General features: G+C 45.0%; 1 protein-coding gene across 18 annotated transcripts in view; it reads left to right on the top strand.

Annotated features, from left to right (window-relative positions):
- The window catches only part of NAP1L4 (nucleosome assembly protein 1 like 4), a 28,326-nt gene extending 20,702 nt beyond the window's left edge, over window positions 1-7,624 (top strand). For 10 of the 18 annotated variants that reach the window (XR_015287889.1, XR_015287890.1, XR_015287891.1 and 7 more), the window contains one exon: window positions 6,346-7,624. Coding sequence is in view for 10 of the 18 variants with exons in the window: in XM_086892624.1 (XP_086748750.1) it covers window positions 6,346-6,384 (39 nt within the window). In the remaining 8 variants the exon portion in view is untranslated. Of the gene's footprint in view, window positions 1-1,027; window positions 1,066-6,345 lie in introns of all 18 variants that reach the window. The other 8 variants (XR_015287888.1, XR_015287887.1, XR_015287886.1 and 5 more) reach the window with 1 other exon arrangement.
- The last annotated feature ends 15,282 nt before the right edge of the window (window positions 7,625-22,906 follow it).

The raw sequence follows: 22,906 nt of genomic DNA on the forward strand, positions 1-22,906 counted from the left end.
GACTATAATGTTTTTATTACCTTTAGCACTCAAATTGCTCTTAGAAGGGAAGTTAATGTTTCCATGAGTTGAGAAAATGCAGGTTTTGTCTTCTAACACGCACTGAGATAATTTCCAAACTGTGTGCCTTTGCTTCTTAATGGCATATCTGTGTAATGCTGATACAGTTTTCGTTTAGAAAGGTCATATTCAGATGTTCTTTGGCTGGACTTCAAGCTAGAATTACTCTGACAAATCTCAGCTAGCTTGTTTATTTTCTTTTCCATAGAATTGTTCTTTATCGTTGTCCTGATGGCTGCAGGTTAGACTCTACATGTCTGTACTTGGTTAGAAATCAAAAAAAGACAATCCTTAACTTTGAATTTGAAACTTTATGATACCTGGCTTAAAATTCAGCCTTGAGGGTTAGTGTTCCTTCTGATAGGTGTTTTTCAGTTCTTCAGTCGTGGTAAATGCTTATATTTAGTGAAGCTGGGACAGTGATGACAGACTTGTGTTCATATAGTTCTTAAAACATCAGCTTTTAATTTTTTATAAAGACAGATGAAAAAGTGAAAGGCATGCAAAACTGCTTGATCTTTGGATAAAAGCCTTAACAGCAGCTTAACATGTTACTCTTCTTTATATAGTTTTATACATCATCGTATCATTTGTAAATGGTTTTTGTCACTATCAAGAGTCAAGTTTGTTTTTCTTTAATGAGAAATTCTGTGTACTAAAGAAAGTCTGTCTCGTAAAAAGATTAATCAAACAGGGTTAGATTAGCAAAAATCAGTATTCTGACTCTGCTCTGTAGGATTCAGATGCAGTGGTGTACCTGTGTGTATTGGAAAAAAGCTGGACAACTGAGAAACAATACTAGTTCGACATAAGTCTGTGTGAAGTATCTTTCTAGAGGATTTGGTATTCTGTAGGGAAAAGAAAGCTGAAGTTATCTTGGAAGGTTATGGTTGTTGCCTCCTGTATTATTTTGTACATTTCACTTTTCATCCATGCTGACAGTTCCTTTCAATTTTTTCCCATTTAGGTGTAATATAAGTCTGTTATTCATTCATACATTTCTAGGTAAGGTGGAATTCCATTCATACCTAACTCCCAAGAGTCCCATTTGTAGTCATGCAATGTGGTTTGTTTTCTAGGGTTTTCTGTTTGGTTTTTTTTTGTTTGGTTTTTTTTCTTTGTATGGGGAAAAGAAATGGGGAATTGGTGACTTTAGAGTTTAGGTTTTATTAGTAAAAAATAGAAAGAAATGGGTGTAGAGGTACCTTTAAATTATATAAAGTAGATTTTTCAGAACTACTCTCTGCCTTCCTGGCATACTTTCTGCTCTGCCTTTGTAGCAATCAGCCTGCATTTCAAATACACATGATAAAAGATACTGAGACTTGTCAGACTTTATTTTTCCTTGTTTCTGGTTTGATGTTGCATCTCTTTACTGTTTCTAATGCACTTGCAAATTATTTCCTAAGCATCTTCTTTGCTCTTCCTAAACTCTTCTAAGTCATCAGCTTACTTAGGATGTCTTTTCCAGCATCTTATTTATGCTGCCTGGCAAAGGCTGGCAGTCACTATTAGAAGCCTTTCCTTGATCTCTCATGATTCTGCACAGGTATTGTTCTTCTGCTCATCTGTCTCTTTATTTAAAAGAAGAAAGAAAAAGTTCCTTCTGTTGTATATTGTCATCTTTCAACTTTCATCCCATTCCTCACAGAGAACAATGCCTGCAACAGCCTTCATACTTCTTCCCCCCCTGGTATTTTAGGCTTGTGTTTTTTTATTTTAATTATTTAGAAGAAGCTATAATCCTTCCAGCTCATTCCCTCTGCTTAGATAGTGCCCTTCCTTGCCTCTGTTAAACTCAAAATGGAGCTGTGCTTCTGTTGGTTTTTGGTAACTCAGCATACGTGCACTGGTGGTTCACCTGCAGTAATAGAACATCTGTTTGTCACAGTGGCTTGTCTGTTGTCCAGCTGCAGTCTGTTACACAGCTGTGTTCCCTCCCTACAGTTAAAAATCACTGGCTCCAGTTTTTCAAGTCAACTTGTAATTCTTTTATTTTCTTTTTTGACACTGATACCCCAGTCCTGTCCTGTTTTCTATTCTTTCTCCTGCTTGTACCATTTTCTGGTCCTCTTTCCCTGTTCCTTGCCTTTCTTTGCCTTCTAGTTCCCACCCCCTGCTTTTCTTATCTAGATTAATTTTCTTTTTCATGTACACAAAAATAATTAGTCTGTTTTCCTTTCAAATCCAGTTTCTCCTTTTCAGTCATTTTCATATTACCTCCTCCTTTATTGTTGTAGTACATTTGCTGCATGTCAACACTTTCTGCTTTGTGAACTTTTCCTTCTTCCTTCCTGTGAATTTTAAGTACATTTGAGTTGTTCAGATACAACCAGGTCATTATCATCTTTTACACAAAGCACTTGTGCTATATATAAGTTGTGGCTTTGGAAGACTGAGCAGTCAGATTGAAAGTAGCTCCAGAAGATGCTACAAAACTGGATAATGTAGCTGGTTTTGTCTAGTGTGTTCTTCTATGTGCTTACATGTCCCATTCCTTTAGCTGCCTTTGTTTCACCTTGCCGAGGCTGTGCTTGAATTGAGAAGTAGCTGACAGGATAATGCAGAGTGCTGATTTGAATCATGAGCAAGAGCTGCTCTGTGTGTGTGAGACTGCATGGGCTTCAAGGTCCTTTGTCTTCTGAGTTACAGTGTTGGAGTGGCAGGACCTGTCAGCCACAAATTCATTTCCAGAGCCAATGGTGGAGGGAGACAGTTTGGGTTAGGTTTGCTTACTTAAATCCAGCTAGCTTGGGGTTTACATTCTGATATCCTTGCTTTTTCTCATTCAGTAACGTAAAATAGGAACTAAAGATAAGATTCAGCTTTAGGTCCCATAATTGGACTGTTCCATTGAGGATGTTTTAGAAAGGCTTTCTACCTTCTTCACTGGAAAGGACATCAGATTTAGTGCCTGCTGCCTGCCTTGATACTGCTGTTGGCAGCAGAGTTCTTGGGGAGTCAGACGAGATCTTGGTGATCTGTCTATTCCTGCATGGCTACATTAGCAGATGGGAAGCTTCCCAGAAAGTGAATTGGAAAAGTAAGGAGATAAAGACTTGATTGCTCTTTGAATCACCTAGGAATGTATCTTTCCTAGTGTGTTTAAACACTGAAGACTAACAGAAATTCAATGTTTTGAAAAAATAAAATTGCTAAAATAAATGGCATGGAAATTTTGGATTTACGTCCCTGTCCTCTAGGACACCAGTTGAACTGGATGGGCAGACATGGTGGGGTTTGTGTAGGAAAGTTATGAAAGCAGTATTAACTCAGACCTACTTTCTTCTCTGTTTTAGCTCTACGTTTGTGCAAAGTTTAGGTGCAATTTTTAATTCTGAGAAAGTGAGGCAATAAGTGAGAGGGAGTAACAAAAAACCTGTTTATTGATCTTTGTTAGCAAAAGACAAAAATAGGTGGGAGTCTTACTCAGATTGTTTATATCCATTGGAATGGCATCTCAAACCAAAGTTAAAGGCCCAGAGTAGTTTAAACTCCTTGCACAGAATAAGTGAATAGGAAATACTTCAAGGATATAAAAAATTTTAAATCCTACCAATTTTAAGATGAACTTAAATCTGCTTATGGTTACTGTAAAGAGTCTGTTTACAACCAGAAGAATTCTTGTCTCTGTAGCCCTGGTAGTGATCTTGAGTACATGTGTTTGCTGCTAAATTTATTTTTAAATAAGATGCAATTCCTCTGTATCTTTGCTAGTTCAAGTCTGTCTGATCTTTATTGCCTGGCCAATGCACTTCACTACTAAGATACCATGGGAAGTTAATATAGGGAAATAGAGCATGAACAGAAACCTCGCCAGGATGAGGTGATAAATGGCACAGGGGCTAAGGCAGACCAGTGGTAGTGATTGGCTGACCCAGTGTCACCAAGTCTGGGCTCTGCAGGAAGAGTAGGCTCAGCCTTTAAAGCCCAGCCTGAGGGAGTCTGGATGTCGGCTCTCCATCACACTCACAGCTTGGGGTCTGGACCCTGATCTTAGAGCATCCAGCAAAGGCCAGAGATGAGTTCCAATGTGCATGTGCCTGCTGTAGCAGCTGTTAACACTGGGAGGGAATTGTTGTCTCTTCATGCTGGTGTCCTTTAGGATTAGGCTATGAGATGCTTGCATGAGGTTGAGGGTAGCTGAAGGCAGCGTGGAGCTCTCATGCTGGCTTCCTCAGCAAGGTCAGTGCTGTGTGTTAAAGTGGTGGGAAAACATGGATTGTGTTGGAGTCTGGATCTTAAATACTGCCTTGATACTTAGGTCCTGCTTAAACATTTGGTATATACGGCCAACACAGGTACGCCCTCAAGTATAACCTAAAAATCGTACAAAAATAGCAGTATTTGTCTCAAAACACTCCAACAACTGACTCAGATCCGGGAACCCTCAAACTGTATTTTTATTTTTTTTTTGTCTGAGAGCAGTAATCAACACTGAAAGGTCCTTAAAAAAGAACTTTGTGATCTCTGTGACTCAGTTTTTACAGGATAAACAGTTATACGCAGTAAATATTATTTAAGTGTTTACAGAAATAAGGAAAAGATAATGAAGTTTATTAGAAAATAAAACAAGTGCTTTGGTTGATCATTAAAATTTGATGGAAATGGTTGCAGTGGTCAACCTAAGTGTGTCTTGATCTAAATATAACAGGTGACTAGGAAGGAAGGAGGGAGATGGAAAGGTTTTTTAAGTACATTTTAAATAGCAGCTTTGTTATTTTATCATGGCTCTTATCCAGAATGCAAAGAGGAGAGGAAGTGAAGCTGTCTGCATACTACTCTGGCCATGTTCAAATACCAAGCAGTTAAAAGAAGAATACAAACCTTTAAAAAACTTCAGATAAAAAGGCTGCTGGTTTTTGCCTGCCCCTCAATAAAAAGGAATAGCATGCAATGTACTACCAGTGGCAGTTAAATTTTAATTTAAGAGCAAGAATGCTAATTTTGTGTTCTGTGTAAACATATCCCTTTTCCTGTATTTAGTCCCCGATCAGTGCAATTTAAATCACATCAGTGTTACTTGGAACTTCAGGCAGATGAGAGAGGACAAAGTTACAAGTTAGCCAGATGTGCTGGGTGAGGAATACCACAAGGAAGAAATCTGAAAGGTCTCTGACACATCTGTGCATTTGGCCCTAATCCTGAATTGCAGCGGGAATGATACGACCACTCTGACCATAAAGCAGTTCTGGTGAGGAACAGAGAAACAGCCTGGATTTAGTGCAGGTTATCAAGGGCAAAACTTTATGATAAGGAAGTTTAAATTAGTTGCACCTGTTTTTTCTCTCTAGAGGCAAAACGCTTCAGTTTTCTTAGCTCTTGATGTACACTGAACTTGGCATGGGTACATATTTTATAGCACATAAACCTCCTCTTTAGGATAGTAACTAAGGAACATTTTACTTTGCATCAGTGACATTCAGGGTGTCATGTTTTATACCTTTATTTTTCTTTACTAGACTGCAGCAGGTTTCTGTGACTGCTGTTTGTGTATAAGTTACATTAGGAGTGGTAGGGGGAGAAGCAAAGTGGAAATTCACTGAATAAATTCTGCTTTTTAAGAATGCTATTTTACAATGGGAAAAAAGCAAGAAGTGCAGAGTAAACCTGAAGTTCTTAGCTGTTTTGAGTACTTGTTCTAATTCCCAAATACACTTCTTTTGCCAAAGGGGAAGTTGTTAAACTACCTAATGAAGGTGTTTCTACCTTAACATATTCGTTTTAACATACGGACTTCTTGCCCAGTGTTAAATTATTGAATAGTTCCCTGCTGGTGATGCAGAACCTAGAAGAAGTCAACACATTAATTACATTTTTATCACCTTAGCAGAAAGGGCAAGGCTCCTAAGGAAAAACTCAGACGTGCTGCAGAATAAGCAGCCTGGCTTCCTCCCTCCTCAGAGCTGGAGGAGATGGCAGTTTATTGTTAAAATTGCTTAAATAGGGCTGGAAGTCAAATACAGCCTCTGGTTGAGGGGAGTAGGTGGTGGTTTGCTTTCTTGTTTGTGTGAACTTTGGCCTACAGGATGCAGTGTTAACAGCAGAAAAATAGATGAAAAGTTATGGAATACGAAGCAGCTGGGGGCAAGGGGAAGCAAAAAAAAATGTGGTGACTGTTGGACTTTTATGATGTAGCTTGAGTTTTCATGTAGCATTTTTGTACATGCTAGTGATACCTAGTTGATTCAGAACTGCATAGCCAGTTTCTCTGTACTTGTTGGACTGTTTTCTTTTATGCCAATTTAATTTTTAACTGTTTATTTTCTCTTTCCCTTTATGCAGAAAGAGTCCAGCCAACCTGCTGAATGCAAACAACAGTAATAAGGAAATACCACTTGGAAGTGATATTTGAACAACTTGTAACAAATAGTTGGATACCTGGCCTGCAGTTCAGGATATTCTATCGCTGCAGCACAATCTTATTAACAATGCTTAAAATTAATTTGTTTTAAAATGCATGATTTTCACTAACTTTATTGCTTAACATGTACAGTGGCAACTTCAATGCATTGGGAAATATGAGGTTTAAATAAAGCACACTCTACAGCCGTTGGTACACTGTAGCTAAGTATGTCAATAGGCCTTTAGAGCCTTTTGCCCTATGCATAGGGGAATAGTCCAGACTACCATGTGAGGATTATCCATTTTCTTGCTCAACATTGAAAATTGTGGAATAGCAATGTGCTGAGAAGCTGAAGTAAATGGATTACATGTATGGTAGCTGAAACAGATAGAGCAATATGACTTTTTTGCTAGTTCCCTCCCCCCTTTTTTAATGTTTCTCGCAACCTACAGATTGAACTAGTGCTTAAGCAGCTTTAAATGTCATATTTATTATCTCAGTACAAGCAGTTGAGTTGAAGTAATTTTACTTCATTGAAGAGGGTGTCATATTTCAGACTTAGTTGTTCATCTTACTATTTATTTATTCATGTTTGTAAGTACTTTGACAGAATTAGTGCTTTTTAATAGTTTTTAATATACTTGAAAAATCTTCTTCCTCTTTTGCATACAATATGGGTACTTGTAAAACAGGTAATTCAAAGTGGTCTCAATGTTGTAGTCTAGACAGAAGAAACAAGTTCGCATCAAAATGACAACTCTTTTGGATGAAGATCAAAATGCAAAGACCAAACTGTTGCTGTTGGTGGAAGTGGGTTGCAGCCAAAGAACCAGACAATTTCCAGTAGTTATTGCTTAGTGTCCAGCATGAAAGGACCTTTCACTATGAACACGGAAATTTATCAAAATGAGTCAGTTCAATAAATTGAAGTTTGGGTGTCTTACTTGCAACACTGAAATTATTCCATTCCACAGTTTGTTTTATTTAAAGTTCTGAAGTCTTCAAAACTACCTTTTGTTGTTGTGTGGCACTTAAGGTACACGTTTCTAGTTTCAGCATCCATTACCAACCTCTGGCAGCAGTTGAATAACAGCTGTATCAACACTGTGACCAGGCATGTAGAGTGCTCCAGCCTTACCTTACACATTTGTAACTTAATACGGTGTTTTCAATTTGTACAGAATAGATAGAATATTCTATTAAAGTTGTGAAACATGATTGGTGGTGCCTGTCTGGTCCCTAATGCTTCCCAGGAGAAATGAGCATCCTGCTGTGAATGGTGGAGTGTTAAACACAGCACCTTCCAGCTGTTTGGCCATACAGCTCCTGGCTCAACATCTGCCTTTGCCAAAAGCCAAAACAGGAGCCCTTGTAAATACAGCAGTGTACAGTTCTTTGATGTAAATCAGAACAAACTGGCTCAATTTGCAAGCAAATAGTCTGGAATCTTCTGTAGGAGTTGGGGTTTTTAGGGAGGCAGCATCATTACAAGATTCCACATGATCCATGCAGTTTGGTCATGGACTGAATGAGGTGCTGGGGGACAAAGTTGTTTAGGAATGTTAAGGTACTCCCACGTATGACCTTGCGGTCAGAAAATGTAAAGCTAATGCTCAGGTGCCATAGTGTTAAGGCAAGAATGAGGAAAGAAGGCAGGAAAAGGGATAGGGCTTTATTTTAAAAAGTTGGATTTTGTAACCTAGTCTAACTGCAGTGCATGCTGGCAGGCATGGAGAGCAGTGTGAAGGCATTTCTGACAAGGACAGGAAGCAATGAATGAACGGAGCTTGCCCATGTGCAGACTGACTCAGCACAGTGCCAGGGACATCAAATAAAAAAAATTGACCTGGTTTCTTTCTCTTTCTCTTGGAAGAAGCTGAATAATAGTTCCCCATCCTCAAGCAGTACTTTCCACTACATGGTTAAACAGGAGTGCTGCTACCTGGAGATAAACATCTGCAAATTAACACACCAAAGTAATTTATGTGCATGAATCCTGAAAGGCTGACTTTAATTTTGAGAAAACGGGAAATTCCAGAACATGTGGAGCAAATGTGCCAGCATCTAGGGAGTCAGATGAGATGGGCAGGTAATGAAGCTGCCTAGCAAGATCCTAGGGAAAGCGATGGGAAAGCTGAGCTGCGATTCATTCAAGCAGAGTTAATACAGGTTGACACAGCCTAATAGAAAACAGATCCTGTCAAAACCCAGCCGTGCTCTTCCCTTTGCAGATCTCACTGATAATGACAGAGATGAGCAGTTCTTATACTTCTCTGTTTTTACTTACAGACTTCGGCTACCAGAAATGAACTGGTACCTGTACAGCTCATTCTAACAAGAGTATGAAGAACTGATGAGGTGGTAGGCAGAATGTTATGGCCAGATAAATCCAGGCTGGAAGGAGTGTGGGTGTGCAAAAACCCACAAATTACTGTTTGAATGAAAAATTTTTGTAAAAATATTGGTGTGTTTTGAAGACTGAGCCTTGAGACAAATAAATGAATGCCCTATGTGAAGCTAATGGGACAGCTTAAAAATGGTGACGTGATAGCATCCATGTCTGATTACCATCTCAGCATCCTGATAAAAACCCTGAAGTTTAGTCTGTAGGAACATGCTTCGGTGATGCAGCCTTCATCTTGGTGGCTTCTCACTTGAGGGAGGAAAAAACTCCAGTTTTGGGCCTGAAAGTTGAAGCAGCTGGAAGCACTCCAAGAGAAATTCATCTGGCACGTTGCCTGCTCAGGATCTTGTGTGATTAACAGCCTCTCAGCACTTGGGTTGTCTAGGAAGAGAGCCTTGGAGGTACTACCCTGCTGCCCTATCTGGTAACAGGAACAAAAGGCAAATGCTCTGCTGCCAGCTGAAACTTGGGCACAGCCTGTGGCTTCTCAGTAGTCCAGCACAGCATCAGGTCACCTTCCTGGAAATTTGATATTTGGGATAACAGAGTTTTTGGTTCAGTTTCAGTATGTTCAGTTATTTGGGGTTTGCTATTTGGTTAGGATCTGTGGTACCTGGAAAAATTAAGATGGTCTGTGTGTGTTTCCACTCTCCTCATTAAACGAGCTTTTCCTGTTTTTAAATAAAAGAGACTCATAATAGATTCACGCTCGGTTAAATGCTGCCTTGCCGGCAGTTCCTCAAGCAAATGAGGTCTCGCTGGGAAGCCAGCTCAGCACAGCGCTGTCCGGAGCCCCACGCTGCACAGGGACACGTAAGAAGAGGTCAGACTAGTTCAGCACGAGGAAATCGCTCGCTCCCTGCCAGTTCAGCCGTGCAGAGGTGACCAAGATGTGAGGCATGGCCCAGCTGCCTGGCATTGCATTGAGGTAGCACCACCTTACGAACTTGTGCTTGAAATGTGCACCTTCTTAAGCATCTTTGCTCCAGCCCTGTTGGAAACAATTCTAGTTCTGGAAACACCCTTTTAAGTCAAGCTGACAGGAAAGATGCAGAGGGACTGTTTAGAGGACACATACTCAGGACAAAGGGCTTAAATCTGAAAGACGGCAGGTTTAGATTAGATATTAGGAAGAAATGCTTTATTGTTAGGGTGGTGTGGCACTGGCACAGGTTGACCAGTGAGATTGTGGATGTCCCATCCCTGGTAGTGTTCAAAACCGGTTTGGATTGGGCTCCGAATAACCTGGTTTAGTGAAAGGTGCCCCTGCTCATAGCAGGGGGTTTGGAACAAGATGATCTTTAAGGTCCCTTCCCACCCAAAGTGTTCTATGACAAATAGCCATGTATAAAAACAAGAGTGCTGCATTCATGCTTTTTATCCTTGGCCTCTTCCCAAAGATTATTACTGTATTGTATTATTCCCCAAGTAAACTGATTCTATTTCAATACCTGTTTAGGACTCCTCCCGTAAAGCTGAAGTCCTCACATTTTTTACCTTTGCTGTCCATGTTTTTCACTAGAAATTGGTGTGCAAACAACTGTTGCAGTACCTGTGACCTGTGCGTGGAAGAACCTTCATCCTCCCTTTCCCAAATGGCTTATAGTCATCACACTAATAGAAGGAAGAATTTTTTTTTTTTCCATTTGCTCATATTGATGTCCTAAATACCACCAGCCTCTCACGGGCTGGGGCCATGAATCCTAAACAATAAATGCTCTAAGTCACTCTGGTTTGACAAGCATCCAAGAAAAAGAAAAGGGGGAAAAAAAATTTAAAAATCCAAGCCTGTGTGCTGTTAATGAGGCATCATGTGAATGAAGACTGAGCAGTTTGTCAAGTGCCAGCTTTTGTTTCCAGACTGGCTTTCCTCTCCGCTGGTTCACCTCGCCATTACACAAGCGAAAACGCTCGCTCCACCCAGCCGCGCTCACCTCTTGCACAAGCTGCCTTACCCTCCAGATTTTACCGTGGGAATTTGGACACGGTGTGGGGATGACAGAGCTGGTTAATACAACCCAGTGAGCCTGTGCTGCAGCTGCCTGCTCTGCTTCACACGGCCTCCTGGCTTCTATGAGCCTCCCTGGTAACAGTCCCCCACTGCAAGAAAGATCCCTCCCACCAAAGTTTCCCTAAACAGCATCACCGGTGATGCTGTGGCTTCTTGCTGGCTCACTCCTGCCTCCCTGCTTGCCCCCAGCATCTCCAAGGTGGGCATAACCCATACTAGATCCATCCTAGCTTGAGAAATAGGGCTGAAAAGAAGGGAAACACTAGGGAAAGGAATTTATCCATCATTCATCACAACCCAAAAGGTGGAACAAAAAAATAATAATTTGCCCCTGTTTTGGGTGGAAACCAAATTGCACAGGATGGTTTGATCTATCATTGATGCAAGATTTTGCACTGCTTGTGAGCTGTGAAATTGGTTATTTTTTACAAAGTAAATTCACTCTGGTTTTTGAGTCCACCTTTTAGGGATAAATGAGAACTTGCTTATGTGTTTATAGCATTAATGTCTATTTGATTAACTCTGTTAAGGTCATGCTTAGGAGGAGGTTGAGATTTTTTTTTATTATTATTTTTTTTTTTACTTAACACAGTTATCTGGTCTTCCTTCTTCCTTTTCATGCTTAAGGCGCATTCCAAACTCTTTGATTTGCCTGAACAGAAAGAGCATGAGAGAATGAAGGTTGGGCAAAAAATGAGTATTGGAGTTCATACTAAAGCCAACTGCTGAAGTCAGCGATGGGATATAACTTGTTAGGGGAGTTGCAGCACTTGCTGCAGAGGTCATGCAGAGCTCCTGCACACGAGTGAATAGTTCAAGGCGTTTTGATGCAAAGAAAAAACAATTAAGATATAACTGCTGCTGACATTCCACTGAGCCGTTTCATCTCTTACCGCTTCAAAAAATCAGGGAAAAACAAATTATGTACTTTCAGTCTGAGATTTATATAGGCTGAATTGTTGCTTAGCCTATGAAAAGATCAAAAAGGAGATCTATGAAGACAGATTGCCTACAAAGAACACCGGACTGTTATTACACCAAAAAAAAAGAGGTTAATAAGCGCAGTTCAGGTCAAAACGTAGGCAAGTGCGTGTGTGCAATAAAGTGTTTGCAAGGGCTGCTTGCTCAGGCGTTTCAAAGCCGGACAGCACGAGGCAAAATCATGGAGCTGGCATCTGGAGCAGCAGCAGCAGCGCAGCGTTCCACGTGTGTTCCGCTCTGCACTCAGCGACTCGCTGGAGCTGCTTTGGCTGGAAACTCCTGCGGCCACAGGGATGGCTTGGCTGGTTTTGGGGTGGCCAAGGAGAGCAGATGGATGCCTCTTTCCCTCCACCCCCAGCTTCATCTTGTGCCCTCTGGGCAGCAGGTGTTTCAGTAGCTTTCTCCCAGTGAGGCCCAAGAGGCTACAAACAAATACCCTGGGCCGACCCCCTGGGAACTGGTTGCTCTTATGTCTGGGGACAGCAAAGGAGCAGCACTCTGAGCATTCATCCCAGCTCACAGCCTGAGGTCAGCACCGTTCCCAAACCCAGGCAGGGGTGGGGATCACCCGTGTGGGTGCTGCCCCTGGAAAAGAACCATCCATGACTTTGAAGCATCCCTGGGAGATGGAGACCAAAATGCAGAGCCGCAATAGTCATCCAGCTCCAGCAAAGCCCCTGGCACAGCCTGGCGCAAGGAATGCTGCCCCCAAGTCTTGTTCTCCGCCCCTCATCCCCCTGAGCATCCTTCCTCCACACCTGGCCTCATCTGCGGGCGCAGGGCAGGAGGAGGCAGAGGAAGGAGAGGAGGCAGCCCGGCCTGCCTTTCCCACCGCGATGTGCCGCAGCCTCTCCCAGCAGCCAGCCCGAGCAGTACGCGGGTTTTGCTGTACGAGGAGCCCGCCAGCAGCAGCGCGCTGCGGGGCCGATTTCAAAGCCGGCCCTGATGCAGACGCTGGGGGAAGGCAGCGCAAACAGACACCGTAATTGCGGTGCGCGCTTTCTCATCTCCGCGGCAAGTTGCAAAATGTGCCGCCTCCTCCCTTGTCAGCCGGGCTTTAATTGGCTTTAATGAAGAGGCAATTACATGATTTCAATTTTTAATTAAAGGGGGTGTTGGTGCAGGGGAGGGGCGACCGACCCCCTTCGAGCTCGTCAGTGGCACAAAGGGAGCTATCAGGGTATGGTGCAGTAGGGTTTTTGGGGGGCTCCTCCCTCATCCCCCTGGTCTGGGAGGGCTTTGTGGGGGCCCTGGGCTGACTGGCAGGAGCAGATGGAAGCCAGATGCCTCCCAGCCAAGCCGCTGGCAATTGCAGATCTTGCCCCGGCACCCCCAGGCGAACTGCAATCAGCTTTTATTTTTTTCTTTTTCTTTTTTTTAATTTCTTTTTTTTTTTTTTTTTTCTTTTTTGGAGCCAGAGCCAGCAGATAAAAGGGGCAACAAATAGAAATAGCTTTAAAAATTTAAAAAAAGGAAAAATTAAAAAAACCTAACCTCAAAAAGCCCTCCAAAGCCAAACCAAGCCCTCCCCACACAATGCAACAGCCAGAAACACCTCCTGGAAAAAGTACTGGGTGCTTGTTGGCAGGAGGAGCTGCTGGGGTGGGATGAGTGTCTGAAAGTTAAAGGGCCACAACTGGGGGATTTTATTTTATTTTATTTTATTTTATTTTATTTTATTTTATTTTGTTTTATTTTATTTTATTTATTTTATTTATTTTATTTTATTTTATTTTTATTTTTTTATGTTTTTTTTATTATTTTTTTATGCCAAGCAGTAGGCAGCTGCCCTGTGGTAGAAACACCTTCCCTATGACCCCACACAGTGAGCACCAAGGTGGGACTGACCCAGCCAGCTCACTTGTTCATTTTCCTGTAGACACCACCTCGTCTCTCTCTGTGCTAAAGCATGACTGGAGAGGGAAAAATGGAGGCACGTGGTAGAAATCTCTCTTGGGAAGCAGTGATAATTGCAGGGCCCGAGCTGCTGGCTGAGTCTCCCTGTTTTATTGCTCTCTCTGGCAGCCAGAAAGCCAGAGCTTTGGCCTTGACTTGGTTCCATGTGCTGGGATGTCCTTCCTCATCGTGTTTCAATAAAACTTAATCGCTTTACGACTTCCTCTTGACAGAGATAAAAAATCATTAAGAAGAAAAGCTGGCAGCTCTGCGGCTGCACTGCGCCCTCGGTGTTCCCACTGCCCCAGCTGCTGCTGCCAGGCTTGCCCTTGGCTTGCAGGGCCAGGTGGTCCCGGGACCACCGAGCTACTGGCCAGGCATGGCTGGGATGCCCAAGGCCACCGGTGCCTACGGAACAAAGGCTGCAGGCAGGGAGGTGGCCAGTGCCAGAGTGCAGCTCCAGGGAGGGCAAGGGTGAAAGAAAAGGGAAAAAAAGGGAAAGAGGGCAAGGTCCAAGGTCTTTGTGAGCAACAATCGGTTCACCTGCTCATCAAATATAGCTGGAGCTGGCTGGCAGCTGCTGCGTGGGCAGGCTGAGTCACCCCTGCTGCCGGCCAGCCTCGCGCCAGATGGGAGAACAAGGTCGCCTTTAACCAGGGAGAAGTGAAACCTGCCTTTTTAAACACGCGGGTGCGAGCTGGGACGGTCAGCACTGAGCCAGCAGCCTCCTCCCTTTGAAGGTTGGGGCTGAGATTCCACTGCAGGCTCCCTGCCAGCCCCCTACAAGCACAAACCTCCTCCCTGCCTTCCCACTTCCTTTGCCCTGGGGTCCCAGATGCTCAACAAAAACTCATTGCCCTCGCTACCCGCAGCAATCATCGATCGCAGCATGGTTTGTGGAGGGGACTGCTTTACAGTGACCCACAACCTGTTATCTCCCAGAGAAATGCAGTCTGCTCCCACAGGGACAGCTGCTTCTCCACCCCAGTACCCAGCTTTCTCACGAGATGAAGGCCTTTCCCCCCTTTCTTCCCTCATTACTGCTGGATGAGAAATCATTTGATCCAAGATGACATGCAGCAACTGCTTGCAGAGAATGAAAACCGCCTTCCTGCAGTTCAGGCTGGGGAACAGGGTGCCCTACCCTTGAGGCATCCTCATCCTCATCCTCATCCTCATCTTCATCCTCATCCTCATCCTCGAGCAGCCATCACTGTTACAGCCTGGCTTCACACCATGAGAGGAGCAGCAGAAGCAGCAAGGCACCGAGGGATGACAAGTGGTGGAATGGCTGTGGCTGAAGGGGATTTCTGGCTGCACATATGGTTGTGCCTCTCCTGCCCCTGGTCAACACTCAAAAGAGTTTTCCCATGGAGGAGGCAACCAGCCCTTGACAGGCAAGTGAAACAGGAGCAGCCGTGAGTCACCAAAGATAAAGGTCAAGCTCCTTATCAGCCATGGGAGAGGCTGCAGGCTGGGTGTGCTGCAAAGAAATGTGCTCAGAGGCCAGCCAGAGCCAAAAATCCCAGTGCCACGGACACCCTCGCCCAGGGGACCAGCCCAGGGGGTGCCGGTTTTCTTCTTCCATTGCCCATTTCCCAGCAGCATCCGGTGGTGATGATGGGTTTCAGTGGTGCCGTGGGCCAAGTGGCGCCGACAGGGTGGCTAAATGGGTGGTTAAATGATCTGTGGGTGCAGAAGCACCCACACGGCTCCCACAGGGTGCTTGGCTGTTGTCACACGTCGCTGGAGTGCCCATGAGATAAGTCCTGTCCTTCATGGCAGGAAGAAAGGAGGTGTACTCCCTGAAATCAAACACTTCCTCCTGCTCTCACATAGCTTCTCACTTCAAGGTCTCATGAGGAAAGTTAAGGCTGGAGATGTGCCTGTGGGAGTCCAAAAAGGCTTTTAGAAAGGCTTTGGCAATGAAAGGGGGCTGGCAGTGTCTGTGTTGGAAACTCCAGCCTCATTTTCCAGTTTTTTGGCTAAATGTGGGATTTGCTATTTGTGTCCTTTGGTTACTGCTCTTGCAAACAGGCGCAGTCATGGACATGCATCTCCCTCTGGAGTGCCCTGCCCGTGGCCTCTCCAGCTGCTCACAGCCTCAGCGGCTTTTGCTGCAGCCACGGATCCCACAGTTCTGACCAGGGGTTTCCAATTATGGGAAATGTGTCCGGTTCCACGCCTGACTCCCGCTCCAGTAAGGCTGGAAGAATGACTTAGTCATCTTGGCTGCCTGCCAAGCCATTTAACTCATTTTGCTCCCTTTGGAGGTTGTTTCCGGACTCCAAAGGCCAGCGGGACTCCACGCTACAAATGTCCGATAGCCGATAAATGGATTGAGGAAACCAGGAATTTAAAGCAGTTTATCCCTGCTGTAGCACCAATGGTTACAACACCTCCAGAGAAGCTCAGATAAGCCCATCCTGGGTGGTAAATGCCAGTCAGTGCCACCTGTCCTTGGCTGATGAAAAGACCCCTCTTCTAGAGGACACCACTAATTTGGGATTAATTGCTAAGACTTTGTGATATTTTTCCCAGCCAGCTCTCAGGGATTACCCCATAGGAAAGGGGTTTCTGTGTTTTAAGCTATCACAGTATTACCAGAGAGGTCCTGAATTTTCAGATCAATGCAAAAAGCTTCCTCCCCACCCCTGCAGCTGTACCAGAGGCTGGGATGGAGCCCCACTGAGCTAACAGAGGACATGCAAAGGGGAGACAGGTTCCAGGGAAAAACCCTAGGAAGGCGGAACAAAACTGCCCCAAAGAAAGCAGCAGGATGCCCTTGGCTGAGCATAACCTCTCTGTCCTGCTCCCCCCTGATCCTCTGTGCCATGGCTGCATCCCCGTGGCTCATCATTCCCGGGCTTTAACCTGGGCTGCCCTGCCTCCAGGGGAATCTATTTTTGGCTCGTCCCGGGTGGGGTGGGGGGAGCAGAGCCTGGCCAAGGTTGCCTGCCAAGCACCCTCATTTCCTCCTCTTAACTGCCTCCCTGCTTTATCACAAACTTTCTCTCTTCATCTTTTTTTCCACTCATAAAGGCTGCAGTCACTGGGCTCCTACACTGCCCAGGGCCACCAGGCTCAAACCCATCTCCTAAAACACTGGCTTTTTGCTCCCTCCACAGCACACACAGAGGTTTCTTCAAACCCATTTCTCCCTTCCACCAAATTGTAGTTTCTCTAACAGAGCAGAAAAATAAAAATAAAAAAACCAAATCCTCAGCTTTTTATGGCTTGGGATTTCCCTTTCACACCTCCTGGCTCAGCCAAGCGGCACAGGGACCACCAGGAAGAGAACAACAGCATCACTGATGCTTGCCCAGCCTCAGCTCTCAGCCTGGTGGGACATGCCCTGAGCTACTCATTTCAAATATTTGCCCAGGTGGGGCCAGGGGTTTGAGCATGAGATGGGCTGAGTAGCCAGCAGGAAAGAAGAAAGTTTGACTTTTACATTTTAGCCCCACTGGCAAATACTTACTTGAGGAGCAAGTGGACTCCTGCTATCCCCTGCCACATGAACCACGAGGCGAAGGACAGGTACAAACTGGGAGGCACGTGGAGTTTATAAACACACAGCTCAGGAGTAGTGAACTCACCCCAAACACTTTCTTTATGTGGTAGGAATGGTGAGACAAATCAGCAACAGATGAGATCTGGGAAAACCAGTCAGAACTGGAAAAATACACATTGCTGATTTCCATTCTTCATTTTATCCAATGCTTTTGGACTCTTTTTTTTCCCCCATGGCTTTCAGATGTCACTGAGTGACCTGAAGCTAGTGCCTAGGAGGTATATTTTGCATTTTAATCCACCATACAAGATACCTGTTTCCCTCCAGCCTTCTTGAGCACTGCCAGCCAGGCCACAGAGCATCCTCAGCTCTAGCTGGCTGCACCAGCAGAGTTCTGTGGCCATGGGCACAGGTTTAGTGGGGGAGCAGTAGGGTACTGGTAGCAGGTAAAGATCACACCAGTGGAAACACTGGCAAGGAAGTAAAAGCCTCAGGAGAGGACAGACAGAAAAAAAATCCTAAACCCTCATCTGACTGCTTCCCTTCACACCTCCCACAGTGCAGCCTCTCGGCTTCAGAAAGAAAAGTTGGCAGCCAAAACATAATGTGAAACACAGTATCAGCTCTACTGCCTGGCCTGCCACACACACCCCAGCAGTCCAGGAGGGAAAGGATGCTCTTTCCACTGCAGCTACTTCCCACAGCCAGGCCCTGGTCACTTCTGGGAGTGGTGCACTGGAGAAGTTTCTTTTGTATGTCTTCCCAGCCCTCCTGGAGACAGGGAACATTCCAAAGCTGGACTGTACCACGACCTTACATTCCCCCCAACTCCCTGAAGTTTGCTGATGTTGTGGTTACGCAGTCCTGTGATCCTTTTCAGTGTTTACTCTAAAAGTTTATACACTGTTAAAAAAGACAAAATGGACAAAATTTGGAATGCGGGGGCAGGAGGATGCGCCATGCAGGGAGCTCAGTGCTGTGCTGTCAGGACAGCCAGGTGAGGACACAGCTCACGCTGACGCCTGTGTGACACAGGACGTCGCGGCACTTGTCAGCGCTGGACCTGTCACACTCCCTACACATGGATAGAGATGGGACAAAGATGGTTAAAAGCCACTTCCCAGATCTTGGCAGATTTCTAAAGGGCATGTAATGTGGGGCAGTGACCTTAGGCATGCAATGGCAGCATATTTCTGCAAAGCCTGGTCCTTGACAATCTCTGGTAAAACCACAGCAGGAAAATAAAGGGCTGGCTGGCAGCAGGCAGGCATTGTCAGGCTGAATGGTGTGAGCTGGAACCACCAGGGACTTCCTATGGAAAGAGATCATCAGTGTCAGCCCAGGCTGAGGTCTCAGACTTTTATTATTGCGGCTGAAAATAAAGATATCCCAAATATTTGTCCCAACAGATTTAGTATGAGAAGTTGAATGCTCCAGTGGGGGAATGTCCTGTCATTTTAAAACTGTGAGCTGTAGCCTAAACCATCTCCTGAGCTCATTGGACATGGGAAAATGTTGATGGCATTCAGAGGGGTCAGTAAATAACCTCATAGTTCAGGGAAGCGCTTGGCAAGCCACTGGCTGGGCTTTCCATTCCCTTGGCAGAAGGGGAAGTACTGAGTCACCACGGGTCCCACGGCAGCCCTGCAATGGGGTTCTGTCCTCCCCACTGACACCTCAGGGTATCCATGGATCCCCCCATGATGCTCAGCAAGCTGCTTTGTGAAGATAATTGTGAGAACAGGCTGTATCGAGGTCTACCAGCATCTAAACAGCAGACCTGGACCAAACCCAAACTGGGGTCACCACCTCCCTCACCTGCACATGAAGGTGCATCCAGGCTCCTCCAAGCCAGGCCAGGCTACACAGGGATCCTGCAGAAACTTTTTACCTGTTGAATTTCTGCCAAATGGGCTTTAAAATTGGGCCAAGAGGCTCAAAGAGATGTGTATTAGGAGGAGCACCAGCAGCTCAAAAGACCAGATAACACAAGACTTCTTTTTCCATTTTTATTTTAATAACCAAACGAAACACTACGCAGTGTCCAAGAGTGGGGAACAGACTACACACAGTGATGCCCAGGCTGCTGGGAAGAGACAAACAGCCCCTCTCCCTCCAGTTTTTAATCCCAGTATGGAACTTAAGTACCTGGAGTCCCCCTAAGCAGGTTTGATTCGGCACATTCCCACCCTTATTTGGCTGTCTGCTGCAGAGCACAGCCAAGGACTGGCTGATGGGAAATGACATCTTTTCTTCCCAGCCCCTCGCAACTGCTTCATGACTGTAACAGTTTACAACATGTAATGGTAACACACTGACTCAGTGGGATGAGTTCAAGTTTCTCAGGAAAAAGGAGTCTTAGATAAATATTAGTAAACTGAGCAAGCTGGGCTACGCACTATTGCTGATTAATCCATGGCTTGCGTATGGTACAAAGAAAAGGATCTCACAGATTGAGCAAAGATGCTTCCTCTGATGCCCTTGTTTAAATTAACCCAAAAGCTCCAGCCTTGCTGAGTATCATTTACTGTAATCACCTAACAAACAGCCTTGGTGGCCTTCTTCCCCCTGGCTGAGACCTTTCCAACTGCCCCTAAGAGAAGAGCTTCTTCAGCTGAGCTTGGCCACCTTGGAGTGATGTAGCTGAGCTCCCTCTGTGTTCATGGAAAGACCTGAACATCCCCAGAAGAGACTGGGCCATCTTGGAGTGATGTAGCTGAGCTCCCTCTGTGTTCATGGAAAGACCTGAACACCCCCAGAGGAGACTGAGCCCCCTCCCAGGGCATCTCCATTATGGGCAGCTGGCCCTGATATGCTCCACACCCCTCCAGGTAGTCCTGCCTGTAGAGGGACTGGCACCCACCAGCTCACCAGTGGAGTTTGGAGAGACCCAATGGCACCAATTTTTCCCTGGACATTTCTGAAGGAAGAGAATAATAAAGAACTATAGCCAAAAATTTCCCAGAGATAATCTGGAACACTCTCAAAACCCCCCCCAAAACCGAAAACCACAAACCCTAAACATTTTAAGGAGTATAAAGATGTGAAAAAGTGAAATAAAATGAGAAAAACATGAAAAAGCTCTGCTCATCACAGACTTTCCCCAGTAACAAGCCCCACTTTTTAGTTTACAGCTATTTAGAGTTTTTTGAGCACAAGTTTCCTAGGAGACCCAGTGGTCACTATACTGAGCTCCAGCTAAAAGTGCCTGTGGATACAGCTATGCCCCAATATAAACATGGAGGGCAGCAATTTACAATGCAAGACCATGTGTTTCTCTGTTGCTAATCGACTTCAGCTGCCAGGATTACAATGTCAGTCCTGTAAACCAGCTTTTTCCCCTACAGATGTCATGTTGAAATCATTATAATAAAAGCAATTTTACAGCCTTCAGTCGGTTGCCACTTCCCTATGCTGCTGAGCAGCCTGAAATAATGACAGCAAAATTAGGGCTCCTTTTCCAGGGACAGACCCCTGGGAAAGGAGATGCAGGGCTCCAGGATAACAGAGGGACAATGGGAATAAAACACAAGACAGCTGCAGAAATGCCAGTACCTTGCAATGGCTGATAGCTGCAGCAGGAGCTCCTGCATCTTTTGGGAGGGAGATGCAATGTTGGGGCCAGCTGGAAACCTTGGTGGGATAACCACATAACTAAATCCCACAAAAAGGGCAGCAGGTCCTACTGATGGGCACGTGGGGAGAGCTGCCCGTGGAGTTAAACTGAGAAAATGCCAGGTTTTTGGGCATTTTTCCTCAGTGTGATCCCTATCCATCCTTGTCCTTGACCTTAAAGCATGGGCTGCTCCTGGCAGTGCCTGCATGGCTGCCGTGCTTTGTTACCATGACTCACGTAGCTAAGGCAACCCGATGTTGCCAGCAGCAGGGTACATGACGCCTCATACTCGGAAACGATGATCAAATCCCTGCCCTGGAATGGGCACTCACTTCACAGATATGTGTCATGGCAGAGCCATCGATGCAGCCTGCAAGAGCTGGCACCACCCAGCCCATCTATCCAGGCTGAGTCTGGCCATCCCACCCCACACCCATCAAAAAATTCCCTGTACACAACACACACGTGTACGAGCACCCCCCCTCAGTGGCCAAATGCAGTTTCCTTCTCCTGGGAGGGAGAAGTGTGGGATGAAGCCACACTTCCATGCCAAATGGCCATTTAGGCTTTTAAAAATTCCCCTAGTAGATCGGGAATTGCTTTGGGGCAAAGCGGAGGGTGGTGCCAGCACCCCTGGCAAGTGTGGGAAGAAGGAGATGGCCATGTGGGACAAGGCTCCTGCGACTGAATGTCAGTCTGCTTCCCATCACCTTCCTCTGGTCCACACTCCCTGCTGTGTTATTTCCCCCCTCTTGCTAAGGACAGGGACAAGTTCCTAAATTTTGAGATTCCTGGAGATATCCTTTACTTGTGGAGCAAGGAAGGGTCAGTGCCTGATGACTTTTTGTTAAAGGTAGCCGTGGTAGCTGTGTTTGGGACCTCACACACTGTGGAGGCACAGCCAGGGTGATGTGCTGGGTTGCAAGAAAAAAAACAACCCTTTTTTCTCTCACTGGTAACACAACTAAACAACTAAACCCAAACTGAAGGCAGTGACAGGTTCCTCCCAGCTGCCAGCCCCAGCTTGGACAGAGAGCAGCAGCACTTGAGCAGCAATCACCCAAAGCTTCCATTAGCTGCAGCTCGGTCATGGCCTGTCATTATCAAAGCCATCCACTGCCCACACGTACTCACACCACCCTGTGACACCTGTCCCAAGCTTTGGTGCCAGGGTACCATGCCGGGCTGCATCACATCTCTTACCCCTCTCCCTGGGTGCTGAGATGAAACCAGCACCCTGCTGTCTGCTCTTCACCTAAGTTATTAACCCTTGTTATTTAAAAAATAGGGCAATATAAATATTTTTTCTTTCCTCAGGCAAAACTAGCTCTATATACTTGTATCAGCAGTGACCAGCTACCATGGCATGCACTAGGATTAGGGCTGTGTTACTTATTTGTAAGTAATTGCCACGTTTCCTGGACCTGATTGCTCTGAGCTCCTTGCAGCTCTCCACTGTTTCCTGAAAAATGTTACTGTAGGAGATTGTTTGTGATTTGGCTCTGCTGCCCATTTTGGATTTGCTTTCTCTCTCAGTAAATGTAATTAAATTTTAATACCTACTTTACTGAATTTCTGCATGGTCAAAATGGCAGAGAGCCTAAGGTACTTTAATGTACTGGACTTTCTTTTTGTTCTTTTATCCACTTAACTAACCCATCTTAGGTAAAAAAGTGGATCCTTCATACTATGGACATGTTCAAAACTAGGGTCCCTGTTCAGCAAGAACCTACCTTTTTCCACTGTGAGCAACTTTTTCCTTTTTTTTTTTTTTTCCCCCTAGCAACTGCTAGGGAAAAAATTGGCCAGCATTAAGGCAAGTTTACTGAGGCGACAGCTGGGGGAGGCTTTGCATATTTCAAAATGATGGATAAATGCACAAGAAAAATCACCCAGATGAAAGCAAAAGTGAAAAGACAGAGACCAAAGTGGTCTGCTGACCCAGCATCTACAGATAAAAATTTCATTTAAAAGGAAATTCAGGTTCTTTTACTGGAACTTTTGAAACAAGGTGTACACAAACATGCCAAGTCCTGCAGCCTTTCCACACCAGCAGCCTTCCTCCAGATGTTCGTTGT

The sequence above is a fragment of the Cyanistes caeruleus genome, chromosome 6 (genome assembly GCF_971803275.1).
Source record: "Cyanistes caeruleus chromosome 6, bCyaCae1.hap1.1, whole genome shotgun sequence".
In the NCBI taxonomy this organism is placed as follows: Eukaryota; Metazoa; Chordata; class Aves; order Passeriformes; family Paridae; genus Cyanistes; species Cyanistes caeruleus.